This window comes from Haliotis rubra, unplaced genomic scaffold, assembly GCF_003918875.1.
Source record: "Haliotis rubra isolate DU_JTF1 unplaced genomic scaffold, ASM391887v1 Scf847, whole genome shotgun sequence".
Lineage (NCBI taxonomy): Eukaryota > Metazoa > Mollusca > Gastropoda > Lepetellida > Haliotidae > Haliotis > Haliotis rubra.
Genome location: NW_025767576.1, coordinates 215,898 through 232,255, shown reverse-complemented (window position 1 = coordinate 232,255; position 16,358 = coordinate 215,898). Strand labels below are relative to the sequence as shown.

Below are 16,358 nucleotides of genomic sequence, written 5' to 3'. Positions count from 1 at the left end.
CAAGTCTCAATTGTTTAATCCAGAACTCCACCGTTACAACACGGTTCCAACACGTAGATGAAAGTCAGTTGCGACTTGATGAAACATTCATGAGAAATAGATGTAACTGCGTTGAAACTCAGGCATAACCTAACACAATCCTAGATTAAAGTGATTTGAAACGTTAGGTGAAACTTTCCTGGCGAATACAGACTTTAACCTGCCTTTTTTCTGCAAAACAAACCTTCAGAATTATCACTTCATGATAAGCACTTTCTCTCAACCGTCAACTTCCGCTCATAACCTCCCAAATTAGAGTTATTCCCCTTGATACCAAAATTACTGTGAGCAGCGAGTTGCACTCAACTTGATAAAACTTAATGTCTCTGAACAACTGATTCCAATACAACCAGTATCAGTTAAATCATGTATTTTGGTCTGAACTTTGGGAACCCGTGAAGATCCGGGTTAGAATTGGTCATCAGTAACCATGTCGCAACAGGCGACTAACGGGATCGGGTAGTCAGGCTCGCTGACTTGGTTGACACATGTCATCGTATCCCTATTGCGTAGATCGATGATCATGATGTTGATCCAGACACGATTATTTACAGACCGCCGCCATGAGTGAGGCGTCAAACAACAAACCAACCAACCAATCTAAACTGTTGAACAAAAGAAAATCTACTCCATGTTTTATGGTGGCTTAAAAGAAAACAAAGAAGAACTTGTTATTTAATGTCGATATATTTGACGACATAGTTGGTTTTGTACCTTTTTCCTGCGGTGACTGTGTTCAGCCTAGGAACGGTTAAATGACATTCATAACTGTGTAGAAAACCCCAATTTTCGAACGGATACAATATTCGATTCTGCTGACCCTTTTTAAGCAGTGATCACCGGTGTCTTGAACGTGAAATGTTTAGCTTACCTGCTTCATTGGCAGAGAGATTTGGGGGGACCAAATCTCACAGATTTTTTGGTGACCAAATCTCAAAGGGAACAAAGTTACAGGCGCACCTTTTGTTCTTGGTGATTATATCGCTTCAATGATCTGAAACCTCAGGACAATGGCTGCTGGGTAAGAGGGAAGACCCCGAAATTGGCTTATGTTCAAGAAGATTACAAACACACGCGTGTGTGTGTGTGTGTGTGTGCGTGCGCGTGCGCGTGTGCGTGTGTATCTGGTTGTATTTGTTCAGACTGATGTCGGTTATAGTTCCAGCCTTCTGTGATGCCATGTCACACGAATACCAAACTATGACATCGTAAACAGACTCTGAGCGGACCGGTCCTCGGTATATCCACTTAATGCACAGCAGCAGGCTAGGTAACAACAAACGCCATATTTTTGGCGTGACGCGGCCAGGGATCGAACCACCGAATATCCTCTTCCTATTCTAAACCCTCCATCCACTGGACCACGGCGTCTATCCATGTCTGTAAAACCTTCTACGAGTTCCTACGTGCGGCCATGGTCCCTAGTATGGTGATCTCCCTTCAGTTGTTGGCGATCTCTAGCCACTTTTTTATATTGTGTTGTCCAAATAGTGCTATTTGTTTTAACTTTCTACGCTAGTTTTACTTCAAATTGTGATATTCTAGTTGTTTTACTGTCCTTCGTCGGCAGGTTTTTTATAATATACATATATTTCATTTCAATATCAAATGTTCTCGTCACAATATGGCTGAAATATTGCCGATGTGACGTTAAATATTAACTCACTCACTCACTCCTACGTGCGGGCATTGGTTGAATTGGAGTTATTGTAAAAAGCTGGGGGAAACCACACTCGGACTCGCCCAGCTACCTTCTGTTATCAACGGTCCTGCTCAACGCTAACTTATATTTTTTTGTAGATGGCGTGGTGCCCTTTTTTATTCAGAACTGATATTTTAATACTTTAACTTTAATAGATACCCACATATATGCTAGGGACAATACGGACTTACTTCCGTTGTGCGTGTTTTATTGCTAGTCCCAACTACGTACATCGATGCTCATGCTGTTGATCACTAGATTGTCTGGTCCAGACTCGATTATTTACAGACTGCGAGATGTATGACATTGGATATTTATACATCAAAGTGACTATCACCAGCTCTCCGTAGAGCTTCTATGACAGCACGTGGAGCCGTATACAAACTATGTGAACAAAGAATCGCTTCTTAATTCTTAATAGTGTCACACGTTTTAGGATATTTTCTAAGTTAGAGTAATCCATTCCATCACATATGTTTTATTACATGTGTAGACTCGTCAAAAAGGAAACAAATAAAAAAACAACATACATAGCATATATGAATAGCACATGTGATATGTGAGGAATCGTCACGTGGCCATATGGAATTCTGGGTAGGAGAGTAGTTCATGGACATGCCGGTACGAGTTTTATTCTCAAACAGTGTTTAGTACTGACTATTGACATATCATAGTTTCTTCACAACTGGCACAAATTTATAATTATTATACAAAAAATATCATCATCTTAAAGAATTGGTCAACATTTGACTCTCCTATACGTCATACTTAAAGGCACATTTTCACACATTTCCGACAATATTTTGGCCTATTATATATATTGGGGCATATCCACTCACTTTAGCTTCCTATTGATGCAATAAAAGACTTATTATCACTTAAGACTTGCCTGAAATCGATAATAGAAACTTTGAGGTGAACAGCTTGCAAACAGAGAACACTTGCCATATCTGGAACATAAATGATTGCTCCGTACATCGAAAACTGTCGCACGTGGTGTTGTCGGTGTTTGCTAACTGGTTTCAATCGCACGTTGCGCGTATGTTTTTGCGCCAGACATTTGCGTCTGCTTCAGCGGCTGAGTTCTGTGTCCAAACAGTCTAAATAAACTTAGGCTCAGTATTATACGTTACACTGCTATACCGAGACTCATATTCGTGGATATTCGTAAAGAGCACCCCCAAGAGACATAACTTTACGGGGTTCGCTTGAAATATTGTTCGACTGGTAGAGGGCCATTCTCTTCCCACAGAGGTTACTCCTGTCATATCTTCCTACGTAACCTCTGTTCTAATACGGCCCTTTCATGGTGTGAGCGTTCAAGACTCGTGTTTGGAGGCAATCAGATTTAGTTGTGCAATCAGCGACGTTGTTTCAAAAGTGATCATTCGCAAGGCCTCGGTAATTTCCGTATGCTTCGAGAAAACTAAACCTCTTCCCCTGCGCGATGCGCACACGTTTCTTCTAGACAGAACTCAGTCATGTTATGGCAGATCAGTGGCGTCTCCATCGCCCTCGTTGACAACGGACAAGCTAGCCATTAAACGTCTTGTGTGTAACATCAACACAAGTCCCCGGCAGATGGGGGATATTTGTGGCCCCACATTTGCTTGTGTTAGTCAAGTTGAATCTAAGTCGATGTAACACGTGTTCTGATTGGATAGAAAGAAGGGAGATAATTCATGTTGCGATCTTTTGCCGCTAGGGGATTTTACGAAAACCGGGAAATATGGCCGTATTAGAACAGAGGTTACGTAGGAAGATATGACAGGAGTAACCTCTGTGGGAAGAGAATGGTAGAGGGCGCGAGAGTCGATTTAATGCAACGTTGCATTAATTCATTCGAACTTTTTAGTTTCATATTGTAATCTAAATACGTAATTTCTTTTAAAATACATGATATGGTAGCTTCCCTGAGGGCTGATAGTTAATCTAGTTTTAGAGAAGTGTGGTGTGAAATAGTGCCTTTAGGAAGGAGCATGTACATTGACTAATTTCAATGTAGATCAAATGTAGGTAATGTGTTTCTCCTCCCTCAACCTGTTATGCCTGCAGCTTCTTCTTGATAGCCTGCAGATAAGGATCCTCGCTGCTTTTGTTCTTCCCGAAAACAAAGTGCTGGGACATATCGGGGGAATATCTACTGGCGGGGGGTTGACGCCCGTATTCCTCCGCCACCACCCGGATGTAGTGAGAAGCGTTGCCACAACATAGTCCCACGTACTGCACGCCCAGGGATTTGGCTTCTCGGGCAAAGTCGGCAATTTCACTTCTTCTACAGGCATGCGCAGGAAGGTCAACCGGAAATGACATGGCACCTTCGACAGACAGATTGAAGAATGCATGAGTCAAAAAAGATTTACCCGATTTTCAGTGACAAAACTTTTCTATTAATTGTTTTGAGGTTCCAACCTGTGCAAGATGATGGTTTTCCCAAGTTGACTGACAGTATGACGTGTTTAACGAACGAAAAACAGCTTTGGAATGCAATGACTAAACGATAACAGGCCTTCAGCGATCAAGCTGGGCAAACAGTTAAAATCCCCAATACAAGAAAAAACATATACAAATTCCAGCTTAATCATTCGAAATTAAAACAACAATATATTTTTGTGTGTTTGTGATCAACAGCATGATCAGCGATCTTCGTCGGGATCGGGTGGTCAGGCTCGCTGACTTGGTTGACACATGCCATTGGTTCCCAATTGCGCAGATCGATGCTCATGTCGTTGATCACTGGATTGTCTGGTCCAGACTCGATTATTTACAGACATCCGTAATTGGGATACGATGACATGTGTCAACCAAGGCAGCGAGTCTGATCACCCGATCCCGTTAGTCGCCTCTTACGACAAGCATGGGTTACTGAAGGTCAGTTTTAGCCTGGATCTTGCAGGTCAGTTGGTTCATGTCCCGTCAGACCCGTGACTGGACCCAAGCAGAATGCGACAACGAGCAATAAAACTCGTACAAGGGAAGCAACTCTGACCGCAATCACGTTAGTCACATCTTACGTCAAGCATGGGTCGCGGAAGACCAATTCTAACCCGGATCTTCACAGTCTACAAAAACATTAAAAAAACACCAACCCGTCACAGGATGTGTGAGGGACTGGAACGTCGGCTGTTGTGGACACGTCCTGTATGGTACTGGCAATGCTATTACAGGCCCCTAAAACAAAAAAATAAATAAACGACATGTTTTCAACCGAACGTATGAATATTAGTTTACTTAGATCTACAAAGTATATTTTGACAAATTATCTTAAATAAAGGAACGAAGAGAGGAGTAGATGGATGATAAATTCAATTTATTATATGAAATATTTTCTATGCTATATAAATCAATATGGTATACAGAATGGTATGAAATGTAACTGATAGTGTACAATATACAAAACTGAAATGAAAATAGAACAGTTATACCCTGGGTTATGCATTGTTGGGTTACGTGTATTTGTACATTGCTCGTAGGCAACATGACCGGAATTTTCATAAAGATGAGCTCAACAGTGTCGAGACCCGTGAAGATCCGGGTTAGAATTAGCCTTCAGTAACCCATACTTGTCGTTAGAGGCGACTAACGGAATCGAGTGGTCAGGCTCGCTGGCTTGGTTGACACATGTCATCGGTTCCCAATTGCGCAGATCGATGCTCATGCTGTTGATCACTGGATTGACTGATCCAGACTCGACTGGAATATTGCTGAGTGCGGCGTAAAACTAAACTCACTCACTCACTCAACAGTGTCGACATAAGTTTAGAATGTCCTTTACCTTGCATGCCTGTCTGATCTCCTTTATGAGAGGCAGCATCGTACTGGGACCACGCCCACAGTTCAGTCCCACTGCCGCCGCTCCTGCTTCCTCCAGCCTGCGGCAGGCGACGCCGAACGCCAGACCGTCGGGTGTTTTATCCACTGCATGGGGAATAAAGCTAATGGCCGCTGGTAGTCCTGAAAAGGCAGGTCAGTATGTTACAGTATATCTGAATGCAATTCCGTTTTAAAATATTATTTTTTTATTTAATAAACTTGAATCTTACCGTTGCCATATTTGTTAATGCATTCAAGGGCAAGCATGGCCTCCCCGAATTCACTGAAACTCTCTCCAACGATGTAGTCCGCTCCTTCCTCAACCGCCCACTCGATTTGTTCCTGGGGATAAAATAGTATTTAATATAGAAGTTGTGTCATTCCCTGGAGTTTGTTTGTTTGTTGTTTAACGCCGTACTCAACAATATTCCAGGTATATGACAGCTATCTGTTCAAATGCGTGTCTGGACCAGACAGTCCAGTGACCAACATCATGAAAATCGACCTACGCAGTCGATACGATGACATGTGTCAACAAAGTCAGCACACCTGACCACCCGATGCCTTTAGTCGCCTCTTACTACAAGCATGGTTTGCTGAAGACCAATTCTAACCCGGATATTCACGGGTTTCCCCAAGAAGTCTCCTGTGTCTGTACAATTCAAACATTAATTCGGATGTCCCAGCTTCGTCTAGTGACTGGACGACTGACTGAGTTTGGTTTTAAGCCGCTGTTAGCAACATTCCAGCAATAGCACGGCGAGGGACACCAGAAATGGGCTTCACTCATTGTACCCATGTGGGGATTCGAACCCGGGTCTTCGGCGAGACGATCCAACGCTTTAACCACCAGACTACCCCACCGCCCCTTTGTCTAGTGGGTTGACAACTTTCATATATGAGCAGATCGTAGCTCAGTCTTCAATATACATTTGACAAGTTTACCTTCTGTCACAAGTTCAGGTCATCGTCAATCTTTGTGGAGAATTAACTTGTTTTATTAGCGTTGGTCTTGAACTTAAACGTTCTGTGTCAGTATGTACGAGTACAATGAAATTTCAAGTTTAATCGTTTTATTGACCATTTGACTATGTATAGTTTGCACGTTCGTGATGTTTGGTCTTTATGTAACATTGTGGCGGCCATGTTGAAAACTCGCCTGGTTTTTTTTTCATTTTATATGTTCTTGTTTAACCTTACATCCTATGACCTTTTGTGACCTGAAGGTAGCGTGAATTCCTCTCAACCACACGACATTTTCAGTATCAGTTGAGAGATCTTGCTGACTGACCAATATGTTTATCTGAACGCCAGAATATATCTTTGATCTCACCTTAAACATGGCTTCCGTCGTTTCAATGGCGTCCTTGTTATCCTTCCTGTACACCGTCGTGTTGGAGAGATCTCCCGCCATCAGCGTCCCGGTGTCGTCTGCCACCTGCCTAGCGATCCTCAACGCGTCCCTGTTCAACTTCTCAAGGTCACCTTCACGGCCGATAACTCTGAGCTTCTCTCGGTGACCGTAGTACTGTAACACGAGAAAGACACGCACTTTCATATAGTAGAAATAGTAGACTTTTATGAAGAAATAGATAATGTCGTAAATAACCTGTAAATAATAATAACTAGTGGTTGAAAGGATTAGCAAAGATCTAATCCTTCTGAACACGATTTGTACAAGTCGAACAACGTGATGAACCCACCAATCAACATCTTCGTCCTGTGGGACATGGAATATCTGACACCTATTCTTCTCGTATGGGAAACACGCATGGAATATTTGAGACTCCCTGATTCTTTAGCAACACATATGCGTATATTCTGCTTTCCTAACAAAACGCGAGAAATCCTTTGAACCTTTTCTGAAGTTGCATCTGTTATGATAAAAGTTTTATGGATAAAAACTTCTGTATTTGTTTACCACGACGTTCTTGCCTCTTTCTCAGGGACCGCCTCCGTGGTGTAGTGGTTAGAGCGTCCGCCCGGAGAACGGAAGGTCTCGGGTACGATCCCCGACCGCGTCATACCAAAAGACGTTAAAATATGGTACTTGTTGGTCCCTGCCTGGCGCTCGGCATTAATGGGTACAACAAGGACTGGTCGGCTCGGAGTCAGTATAATGTGTCTGAGTGGGGTATTCATACATCACTGCGGCATGGTATCTCAGTGGGCTAGCACTATAAAACCAGCTTAAGTCTGGGCTAGTACAAGCAGCCGCACATACACATACACACGCATGCACATCGTCATATGAGCGAAATATTCTCAATCACGACGTAAAACCCAATTTCACCTCACCTCTTTCTCAGGTGGATAAGAAAACTTCTTGAGTCAATCAACTTAAGAAGGTTAGTGTCGGTAAGAGGCTACTAAGGGTTACTAATGCAACTAACGGCGACCGAAGCTCGCTCTTGGTTGATACTTGTCATCTATCCAAACTGCCAAGATAGATTCTCGTGGTGTCAATCACTGAATTGTCTAGTCCAGATCCGATTGATACAAATAGCTGAAATATTATTGAGTGCGGCGTCAAACAAGATTCAAACAGAAAACCCGTGGTGGTTTTTCCCTACTCTAGACGACAGCTGTGGCTAGTCCTAGCTCAGACGTAGTCTACTGCCTGGCCGTTAGTTAAACCACACAGGCTGTTTGCGTGGGGAATAAAATGTAAATAGAGCATTACAAATGAATTAATTTGTAACTATCACTGAAGTGGGAAATGGAATGTGTTAACGCGCATATGTAGGCAAATTACAAGTAATATTCACAGTTCTTGTATCCTAAAACCAACGCCATAGCAATATCATTACCTACGCAAATTCGTCTGATCCGAAATATATTCTCTTCCGCCCAGCTCTTTCTGCAATACTTAAGCCCTAAATTAAGCCATATATATCTTCTTTCATATCTGGCGTAATAGCAAACACAATCATATTTAACACCACACTCAGCAATATTCCAGCTATATGTCGGCGTTATGTAAATATTCGAGTCTGGACCAGACAATCCAGTGACCAACAACATGTGCATCGATCTACGTAATTGGGATACGATGACAAGTGTCAATCTGGTCAGCGAGTCTGACCACCCGATCAGATAGTCGCCTCTTCCGACAAGCATGGGTTACTGAAGACCAAATTTAATCCAGATCTTCACGGGTTGAACTTGAGAGAACGTGAGCAGAACATTGAACAACACTGATGGCAACAGGAGTTCTATAAAAGCTATAAAAGGAATAATATGTACTGCACTAACGGCCATCGGCACAATTCGTTCAGGCTTCATAAATAAAAGGGTCGGTTGGGTAGCCTAGTGGTTAAAGCGTTGGCTCGTCATGCCGAAGACCCGGGTTCGATTCCCCACATGGGCCCAATGTGTTAAGCCCATTTCTGGTGTCCCCCACCGTGATATTGCTGGAATATTGCTAAAAGCGGCGTAAAACAAAACTCACTCAGTCAGTCATAAATAAAAATTCTTTTTCACATTTTCATATGGTGTTGTAGAATTGAGTTGTAGAATAGGACATAGATCTGTATAAACGTCCAGCGTTCGAAATAATCGCCCAGCGCCGGTTGTTATTACATCGGGCCGGCAGTTTTAAATATGTGCAGGCCCTTGTGGCCTTCAGGAAATATTCTGTCATTTTTTTTTCAACTGGAATCTTTCCCATTATTGTTTATTGTAAGTATGAGAAAATAGTGATTTTATGATGCTTTGATCACTAGCGTTTCAATTTTAGCAATTTCATTAGTCAATAAAATTAAAACTGGAGTAAATATGGCCTGCCTCCTGATCATTTTATGTTTAGAATACTATAGACCACCTATGTGCAAAATATGAACTTTCCTGCCACCAAGTATTGCAAATAATTGTTACCAAGCCGCTCCACTATTAGTGAAAAGATGGCTTATTTAATATAATTTTCAAGCGATGTTTAACTTGTTAAATGTTTGCACTGGAAACGAATAAACACGTATTCCTGATTCTGGACGATGGCTCGGAGCTTGTCTGCTGTGGTGTCAAGGCGAACAATATCCTCTACAATGACTTGTCTCTGAACACGTGTGAGTGAGTGAGTATGGTTTTACGCCGCTTTTAGTAATATTCCAGCAATATCACGGTGGGGAATACCAGAAATGGGCTTCACACATTGTACCCATATGGAGAATCGAACCCGGGTCTTTGGCGTGACGAGCGAACGCTTTAACCACCAGGCTACCCCACCGCCCCCTGAAAATGTGTGTGTGTACAAGCGTGTCGTGTACAGAGAACTACCTTTATAACGAACGCGCTTACTTAAGGAGTCAATGAACTGGGTCCCGATCCACAACGCGTACGTAATGTTACGAGCTGTCTTAACTGTATAGTTTGTCATAGGCTTACGAATGAGGGAGAGGTACACGCGCTTTGTAGATCGGAACCATAGGCTTCTTATCGTCCAGGCCACTTGCGGTATCTTTTAGTCTAAATGCGTAAAAACACTATACATTTCATAGGTCGATAGGGGCGGTGGGGTAGCCTAGTGGGTAAAGCGTTCGCTCGTCACGCCGAAGGCCCGGGTTCGATACCCCCATGGGTAAAATGTGTGAAGCCCATTTCTGGTGCCCCCGCCGTGATATTGCTGGAATATTGCTAAAAGCGGCGTAAAATCAAACTCACTCACTCACTCATACGTCGATAAAAAACTAATGGCCCCTTTGAGTTCGTTATAACCGTAGTCGACTGTGTTCTAACTTTCATATTTTAATATATTTTTTAAATTTTAATTCTAATTTTAAATAATCTATGAGGGTGTGCAGGGTGTTAATGCATTGGTATTTGGTCATATCAGCCTGTGGAGTGATCATAATAAACTCTCTCTCTCTCACTCTCTAACTCACTTTGCCCATGCACTTGTAATAGCGTAAAGGGAGGTAAGCCAGGACGAGCGGGTCAACTCGCACAAAAGTGTTTCGTTCACCCAAATCACGAGCGTTTCCCAATTAGCCGTGAAGATCCGGGCTCGAATTTGTCTTCAGCAACCCATGCTTGTCGTAAGAGGCAACTAACGGGATCGGGTGGTCAGACTCGCTGACTTGGTTGACACATGTCATCGTTGACTTATGTTTATGCGTAGATCGATGCTCATGCTGTTGACCACTGGGTTGTTTAGTTCAGATTTAAATATTAACTGACCACCGTCATATAGCTGGAATATTACTGAGTGCGGCGGTAAGCAACAAACACTTCGTAGTTAATGTGGTGATATGGGGCTTGACGGCAAACAAAACAACTATTTTACATGGTGGAAACACTTATACGATCGATTTGCTATAGAACTGGCAATATGATCTCATATTCAAATTATTTTAAACTTACTTTACTTACTGCCAGAACTGATACAGGACTTACTAAAGCATGTACAGGTTTGAAAGTTTACAAATTTACAAAGGTTTCCCTACCCAATGAAATGCTCACATTTCATTCTTTTTTTTAATTTTGAAACTAATCAAAAATTATAAATCACCATTAAAATCACGAGAAAGGAATTGGACACACGATATGATCAAGTTCTTATCGGTATCAACTTCTGAATTTATGCTTCAATATACACTCTTAAAAAGAAGAAACGCTCAGGCGCTTTCAGCAGTTCATTTCGATATAGTTTGACAGCAATCGTCATTGAGACAATTCCTATGTTTGAACCCCGTTAATCATGTTATGTATTGCGTGCAAACGCATCCCAAAATGTGTTTGCAAACGTTTGTCATAAGAAATGAAAACGATCATAAAAAGTGCATGCAGAAAAAGACTGACAAGAAAACACCGACATCGACGTGTCCAATGGTGCAACAGGGTTCAGGCAGTGAACCTGGGCAACTGGCGATGCGTTTGGTTAAGCGATGAATCGCGTTTTCTCCTGCAACGACGGGATGGGAGACAACGTGTCTAGCGACGCCGACACGAACGTCTTGCGGCGAGCTGCGTTCAACAGGTGGACAGATTTGGTGGAGACGCGTCATGTTGTAGGGAGCCATGTCCTACACGGGTATATCAGCGCTGGTGGTGGTTCCGCTACATCGACAAAATCCTGCGACCTCACCTCCTCCCACTTTTTAACTGCCAGAGGGAGCTGTTTCAACACGACAACGCTCGACCACACAGAGCTCGTGTAACAGGTGCCTATCTCACCAATGCAAACGTCAATGCCCTTCCCTGGCCTTCCGAATCGCCTTATCTGTACCCGATCGAGCGTCTATGGGACAAAGTTGATCGAAGCGTCCGTAAATGTCACCATCGCCCTGGGACACTTGCAGAACTTGGCAATGCGTTGCTCGAGGAATTGTAAAGATTTCCCCAAGCAATATTCCGACGACTTGTGCAATCCACTGAACTGAACGCCCCCTTGTGTCCACACATGTGCAGTGAGTGAACTAAATTAATGCTGACAATGACAACTATACGTATATTCATTCGTGTGTCGAATTTCCTTCATCTATGTTCAAGATTAATCGACATTTCCTTATTTTGGCTTGTGCGTTTCTTTTTCTTTTTTCTTTTTTTTTTGGAGTTTATCTGTAAATCTCGTGACGTTGTAAAAGGAATTGTGAACCTAGAAACCTATGCACTCGAGTACCTGTATATCTTAAACACCTTTTCTAATACATTACCGTAAATGCCAAACAAACGTCACTTCCGGCATTGACAAACTCTTCGTGGAGACCTTTCACCAGATCCGGTCTTTCAATGACGACTTCCGGTACAAATGCTCCGGCTTTCAGCAAGCCTCTTCTCTCAAATTCAAACAGATATCCCTCTGCCACAACAACATCCTCTTTGTCTTGCAGACGCTGAAGCAGACCTTTGAAAGAGAACATGTTTAAGTTATTGTCAGAAGTACAGTGTGTCTGTGAACGTATCCATCACATTACCCCATGGCGTTTTAGTACCTACTGTTTAAATGATGATTTAACCAATTCTTCCATTGGAAACGATACCGCGCGTACGAATAAATTAATAGCTGAGGTGTATATCATAAATAGTACTCACACTTATTTCAGTGGTATGTTATAAATCGAACTCTCACTTATGTTCTATGGTATGTTATAAATTGTAAATCTCGCGCTCTCTCTCTCTCTCACTCTCTCTCTCTCTCACTCTCTCTCTCTCTCTCACTCACTCACTCACTCACTCACTCTCTCACTCTCTCTCACTCCTCCTCACCCTCACTCCTCTCACTCTCTCTCTCTCTCTCTCTCACTCACTCCTCCTCTCTCTCTCTCTCTCTCTCTCTCTCTCTCTCTCTCTCTCTCTCTCTCTCTCTCTCTCTCTCTCTCTCTCTCTCTCTCTCTCTCTCTCTCTCTCTCTCTCTCTCTCTCTCTCTCTCTCTCTCTCTCTCTCTCTCTCTCTCTCTCTCTCTCTCTGTGCTCATTCGTCACCACTCGCCCCTTTCCGTAACCTCCAAGAAGCTATTCGGCTAGTCCCGGAATAACACGAGTTGGTCACGAATGCTCAGTGCTATGCTATAACACGTACTCCTCATCATTACTTCAACTGGTATGAGGTGAGCCAGGTGTCACTTTTCAAGTCCTACATAATACGTAGCTTCGAAGTATAACTATTAACATAAGCACCGTGACTCACGAATCATCATGCATGTGAGATATAATACATTAGACACTTGCACCACAGAGCTATGCATACAAAGCACACACGATATCACGGGCAGGGAACACGACAGAGTTTATGATCTAGGTGATCTAGATATCGCAAGATTCATATATTTTCATGGAATAAACATCTTTACCAAATGTAACTGTTCCTTTTGATCTCGGATTAACTATTGCATATAGACTTATTTAACAAGTGATTACCACCTCCATGGTCTAGTGGACAGGGTGTATACCCGGAGAGCGGATGGTCGGTGGTTTGATCCCCATCGCGTCGACCCCGACGACGTAGAAAGATGGCACTTGTTGTTGCCGTGCCTGGCTATTGGCGTTAAACGAACACAGGCTGTTTGTTGTGTAATGTGAGCGAGTATGGTTTTACGTCGCTTTTGGCAATATTCCAACAATATCATGGAGGAGGACACACCAGAAAAATGGGTGGGAATCGAACCCGGGTCTTCGGCGTGACGAGCGAACTCTTTAACCGCTAAGTTATCCAACCGCCAATTATATAATGTGTCTGAGAAAGGTTATTCATGTTAAATTGCAGCATTGTATCTGAGTGGACAAGCACTATAAAACCGACACACATGCACATGCACACGCACGAACGCACGCACGCAATGGCATAAATGCAATAATCTCGAACGCAGCGTTCTCGCCTCACCTTCTAGTGGTACAATTGTCAGAAATATACCTACTTTTGGTGGTCATTGTGCTATCCTCAGGTCCTGAGAGCAATGACCTGGTTTCTGTTCTTTAAGCACTGTTCCCTCACACTCTACCTGGCTTAATCGTGTTCTGTCATGACCTCGCAACAACTAGTAGGTTTGGTCTAATTCCATACGGCACAGGTGTTGAAAAATGTGCCTGGAGCATGAGGTTCACCGGTGTTGATTGGTTGTAACATGCATGGGCTCACCCATAACTGAGACAGGAATACAGAACAGGGACCTAGGCATACTGACGCCCATCATCAAATAACCCTGACATCTGTTCATTATGTGGATCCTAGAGCTGAGCAATGATGAGAACATATAGCTGATGCAACAATAATACCAGACATATTATCTCTTTTTCATCAGAAATAAATGCCTGCCAAAATATTTACGTTCTTTGTTTTCGGAAAATGATGCTGTAGCTCCACGTGTGTACTTTCTTTTGTACATCAGTTTACATGATACCGGTCATCCAAAAATACACTCGCGTGATGACCTATATACATTGCGGGTAATATTTGCCGGGGCTCACTTTGACCCCAGCTGGCAAAGCATTGAAAAGTTGCTTCATTTGCCCCACTTTAAACAAGTGCAGCCCCGCTGTAAATGCTCGAGAGGTAGGCGCCTTTTTGTCGCCATTGCCATCTTCAATAAGATCATAAATCATCACAAAAGATTGTTTAAAATATATCAATTTCAAGTTTAGTTATCTAAATTCAAATTGATTTTAAAATTCATTTACTGAAGTGATGTACTTTTAACGACGTCTATTTGAACAACACAGGCTCGCTGACTTGGTTGGCGTGACATGGTATCCTGATTGTGTAGATTGATGCTTATGCTGTTGATCACTGGATTGTCTGGTGCAGAATTGATTATTTACAGACCACCGCAATATACTTGAATGTTGAGGACAGCGGTGTACAACAGCAACCCCCCCCAACCCAAAAAAACAACAACACCAAAACAAAACAAAAAAAACAACAAAAAAACAAACAAACAAACAAGACCTAATTTTACGGTTGTCATCATTTCAACCACAGGGGCGTGTTACGCTTAGAAACAGCGTTAGAAAGACATATAGGTATATAGACCCTACCCTAGTACTATATAAAAGTAAAGGGATGTAACGACGGAACCACCCCGCTGTTTTCGGTGAGTCGTGTCGTATAACTTTTGAAATAATGATCCGATTGTGACCATTTATGGCTCATTTTGTAGGGAAATCATCTCGCTTTCGATCCGTAGGCCTCGACAGGGCCTTAAAAATAGTTTACGTGGTGAAATCTAACTTTGATTGAGGAGGGGGGGTGGTGCCGTCGTTGCATCCCTTTCCTTTTATATAGTACTTGGGTAGGGTCTATATACCTATATGTCTTTCTAACGCTGTTTCTAAACGTGACACGCCCCTGTGATTTCAACCAGCCCAGATTTGTTTATTAACACATGAGTATATTAAAAGTCGTTTCCTGTTTTTGTTGACAACACTGAATATGAAGCTTAAGGTGACTATATCTCGTAGGTACAACACTATTCCTTCTTGAAGACCAGGAGAAAATGCAGCAAGAGCAGGCCAAAGAAGAAGACGAAACCCCAACTAGAAAAAGGAAAGCAAGAACAGTGTGGATGAGGAAATGGTTGACTAGAAGACATCACTTCGGACATTATGATCAGTTATTGACAGAGCTCCACAAGGAAGATCCAAGAGATTACAGAAATACCTGAGAATTTCACCCAATGTGTTTCAAGAGATAGTGGCCATGGAGAAGTTTATTCCTCATCTTGAAGACCACATTGATGGGAGAACCGCTGGATGTGGGACTCAAGCTGGCAACCACTCTTCGCTTCCAAGCCACTGGTAATTCCGTTGCAAGTCTACAGTACAGCTTCAGAGCTGAAGTTACAATCATGAGCAAGTTCTTACAATCGTCGAGTTCTTACCAGAGGTTTGCAAAGCCATCATTGAGGTTTACAAGGACGAAGTACTCAGGTGCCCCAAAACTGAAGAGGAGTGGAAGGAGGGTCCTGAAGGTTTTAGTTCCAGATGGAACAAGCACAACTGTCTGGGGGCTGTGGACGGAAAGCACCTTGCTATGAAGAAACCATCCAAAGCTTGATCATTCTACTACAATAATATAGACTTCCACGGCATTGTCCTCATGGTCCATGTAGTTGCGTGATGTTAGGGCAGAGGGTGGTGCTTCAGATAGAGGAACATGGAAGAACTGTACTTTGCATGAATCGATTTCGTGCGGGTGTTTCCGTTGTGATATTGCTGGAATATTGCTAAAAGCGGCGTAAAACTAAACTCACTTACTACTATGTTTGGTTCTATAGCAAAAGTGGAAGGTTTTACTCATTACGAAGCTTTCCTTATTGTAATTGTGTAACGGTATGTGTGTTGAATATGAAAGTATACGTTTATATAATCATTGA

General features: G+C 42.6%; 1 protein-coding gene across 1 annotated transcript; it reads right to left on the bottom strand.

Annotated features, from left to right (window-relative positions):
- Nucleotides 1-3,599: 3,599 nt before the first annotated feature.
- On the bottom strand, nt 3,600-14,004 carry LOC124262607 (betaine--homocysteine S-methyltransferase 1-like). Its single transcript, XM_046697113.1, has 7 exons — nt 13,905-14,004; nt 12,205-12,395; nt 6,888-7,082; nt 5,785-5,896; nt 5,517-5,695; nt 4,831-4,912; nt 3,600-4,059 (listed from the first exon to the last, which is right to left on the bottom strand). The coding sequence occupies exons 1-7, from the start codon at nt 13,915-13,917 to the stop codon at nt 3,785-3,787; spliced, it is 1,047 nt and encodes a 348-aa protein (XP_046553069.1). The 5' UTR covers nt 13,918-14,004; the 3' UTR covers nt 3,600-3,784.
- Between the last annotated feature and the right edge of the window lie 2,354 nt (nt 14,005-16,358).

Excerpts from the sequence above, each read along its gene's own strand:
- LOC124262607 (XM_046697113.1), bottom strand. Across the intron at positions 7,083-12,204 it reads ACGTTTGTTTGGCATTTACG|TACTACGGTCACCGAGAGAA; the intron begins GTAATGTATTAG and ends CTCGTGTTACAG. Across the intron at positions 5,897-6,887 it reads CGACGGAAGCCATGTTTAAG|GAACAAATCGAGTGGGCGGT; the intron begins GTGAGATCAAAG and ends TTTTATCCCCAG.